Consider the following 3365-nt stretch of genomic DNA (forward strand, 5'->3'; position numbering starts at 1 on the left):
TTAGTTAGATGTCCACATTTGTCGCTTTGGTTGTTCTGTCATGATCAGAACTCTATTCTCTACATAAATATCATTCCTGAAAATGCAACATAAGGTTGTCCGTATGAAAAAATATGTTGTCGTAGAATAGTCCAACATTTAGATTATTTGAACATGTAATTTATTTATTATTATAGTATATCCTAAAAGTAATAGAATTACATGGCTAAAAATATGTCCATATCCCGAAAGTAATTATACTAATAAGAAATCTAACGTGTTCCTAAATGTATTAGGTTTACATGCTAACATATAGTATTATATATCTATGTCCGAAACTAATAAGTCTTTTTAATACTTATTTTTCTATTTTTATATTATTATTATTGATAGCTTCAATTGAAAAAAAAAACTCCTACACCTAATAAATCAAAGTCTCGTTCTTGCTTTTAATTCTTATAGGAATCATTGAATTTATTTTATATTTTTATGGGAATCTACTTGAGTGGTTAAAAGTTAAAAAAATTTCGACGAAGTCTTAATTGAATTCAAAGTCTAAATTTTTGGAAAGTCATAAATATGACAATTCTATCCAACAGATTGGTTAAAAGTTAAAAAAAAATTCCACGAAGTTTTAATTGAATTCAAAGTCTAAATTTTTGGAAAGTCATAAATATGACAATTCCATCCAACAGATTTAAAAATAGTTCAATATTTGAAGGATAATAGGATTCCTAAAGGTAATCATGTAGGATTCCTAACTTGTAGTATTATGTCGTAAAACTAATAGAATTATAAAGTTAATATCTAAAATTTCGATTATGTCCTTTTATTGTGAGTTATTATACTTAATATTAAAAGGTTATTTTTGTAAACCAACATTTTATTCATGCTTTTATAATAATATAGATAGATATAGATATAGATAGATAGATATTTTGTATATATTTACATGTTATATATACACTATAATATAAAAGAACTTTCGGTATTATCGACAGTCCACTACATTTATAACATTTTGATTAGAGATAGAATTAGAAAAAAATTTAACTTTTATATATGAACAGTGTAAAAAAACTTTCGACATAATTGACAATACTACTAACTTTTACAATCTTGTGATTGGAAAATAGAGTTGGCCTTCAAATTTTACATGGTCCTATATATCAACATATTGGCTTCCCTGTCCTTATTCTTAAGTAGTTGCATGCAGAAAGCCAAATTCGGTATCTGAATTTTATGAGTTTAAATTTGTAATTGTATTATATCTTATTTATTGAATTTAAAATTTATTATTTGTATATATCTAATACTATTTATTTTGACAAAAATATACGGTATGATCGAAAGTTATGAGTTTCGTTGAATCCATAGCTTCTACTCCGAGTACGCCTCTGATTGCATTACATCTTCAATAAGCAACTTGGTATTCAAGAACGAAGATCCTTCTTCTTTTATCGCCTTTTTTGACATGTGTGCCAACTCCTTTGCTCTTTTTCTTCTTTCTTCACTCTCTAATCCTTTATCCATTAATTGATCTATTGCTTTTTTTACTTGATCCTTATTAACCAACACACCATTCTTCTCTTCATTCCAAGAATTAATACTCACTTCAACCCCAACTCGAACCCCAATTTTCAAAACATTTACAATAAATTTCTCATTGTAAAATTGCTCGGCAAACATTGGAAAAGTAATCATTGGTACGCCACAAGAAATTCCTTCCAGCGTCGAATTCCACCCACAATGCGTTAAGAATCCTCCCACCGATGGATGAGATAATAATAAAACTTGTGGGGCCCAACCTCGAATAATCATTCCTCTTCCTTTAACCCTTTCTTCAAAATTTTCATCCCTAAGCCATTTTTCAACTTGTGCTGTCAAATTTAGCTTTCTAATTATCCAAATGAAAGGCACGTTTGATGACTCCAACCCTAATCCAATTTCCTTCATTTGCAAAGATGAAATTTGACAAAGGCTACCAAAACAAGCATAAATGACTGATTTAGGCTTCATAGAATCAAGCCAACTCAAACAATTATGTTCATCTATAGAGGTCTTGTTTCCTCTATCAACCATTTCATCCATTTCTTTGTTACACAATGATACTGGACCAATACAAAAGACTTTGTTCATTATTTTCTTGTATTCATCAATATACCAAGGCTCCAACTCTTCAAAAGTATTAACCAAAGTACCTCTTGCCAAGTCTTGGGACTGTTTAATTTTGTCAATAATACTCTTCATATCTTGAGATTTATTTGTTGAAGTACCATTCAACAATATTTGACCTTTTGTGAACTCAATCTTGTGTGGTACATTAGGTATCAAGAATGAATCTGAATCCAACACAAGGGTTTCTTGTATTTTTTCTTGATTTATTATGTGAGAACAAAAAAGAGTGAAACAAGAAACGGTTTGAAATACATACCTTGGAATCTTGAACTTATTGGCAACTTGTTGAGTCCAAATAAGAGGACTAGTTGAAATAATACAACTTGGTTTTGGTTCTAAATCTTGAATCAATTTTTCTAGTGGTTCTTGCATCATCTCACTAGCTAAAAAGAACTCTTTTAATAAATCTAGTGAACTTAGTGTATCTAAGTTTTCACATTCTTGAGGCAATCCAACTTCTTGATTTGGGAAATGAAGAGGAATTAATTGGATTTTTAGATTGGATTTTATAGCATGAGTTACTATAGATTTGTACCTTTGGGCATTGAGAGGTGTGGTGATAATAGAGACAGTCACTCCATGTAGGGCTAGTAATTTTGCAAAGTCTGTTAATGGTATAATATGGCTTTGAGACATTAAAGGTATCAAAAGGAAATGAAGTTGTTTAGATAGGGAAGCCATTTTTGGAAAAGCTTTAGTTTGGTTATGTGTAAAGGGGATTATGTTTTTTGCTCTATATAGCTTGTATTGTCGTGAGATTTATAACAATAAAAAATTGCATTGAGATGTGTGTCAGCAGTGGCGGAACCAGGAATTTTATTAATGGAATTCTAAATATTAAAGAGTAAACAGAACAAGTCCAGGGGATTCAACATCTATTATTTATGCATAAAAAATAATTTTAACCTTATATATACTAATTAATTGACGAAGGATGTTCGGACGAACCCCCTTTCGCCACCTAGCTCCGCTGGCGGTGATAGTTAGATGAAGATAAAATGGACGAGACAAATTTGAGTGAATGAGTGCCAAGGCAATTTTATGGCCGATTAGGGAAAGAGATTAAAACAAAGGACAAATGAGTAGTTAAGTATTGTCCTAAGAATTAGGCTCCAAAAATGATCATGCACTATGGGTTTATCCTACATCTTTTTACGTTTTACTTACCTAATCACTTTGTTTTGTGGTATATAGGTCAAAAGCAGTCG

The 3365-nt window shown here is 30.4% G+C and overlaps 1 protein-coding gene across 1 annotated transcript; it reads right to left on the minus strand.

Annotated features, from left to right (window-relative positions):
• Positions 1 to 1027: 1027 nt before the first annotated feature.
• On the minus strand, positions 1028 to 2885 carry LOC109212352 (UDP-glycosyltransferase 73C1-like). The gene has a single exon (XM_019375985.1). The coding sequence runs from the start codon at positions 2836 to 2838 to the stop codon at positions 1360 to 1362; it is 1479 nt and encodes a 492-aa protein (XP_019231530.1). The 5' UTR covers positions 2839 to 2885; the 3' UTR covers positions 1028 to 1359.
• Between the last annotated feature and the right edge of the window lie 480 nt (positions 2886 to 3365).

The sequence above is a fragment of the Nicotiana attenuata genome, unplaced genomic scaffold (assembly GCF_001879085.1).
Source record: "Nicotiana attenuata strain UT unplaced genomic scaffold, NIATTr2, whole genome shotgun sequence".
NCBI classification, from domain to species: domain Eukaryota; kingdom Viridiplantae; phylum Streptophyta; class Magnoliopsida; order Solanales; family Solanaceae; genus Nicotiana; species Nicotiana attenuata.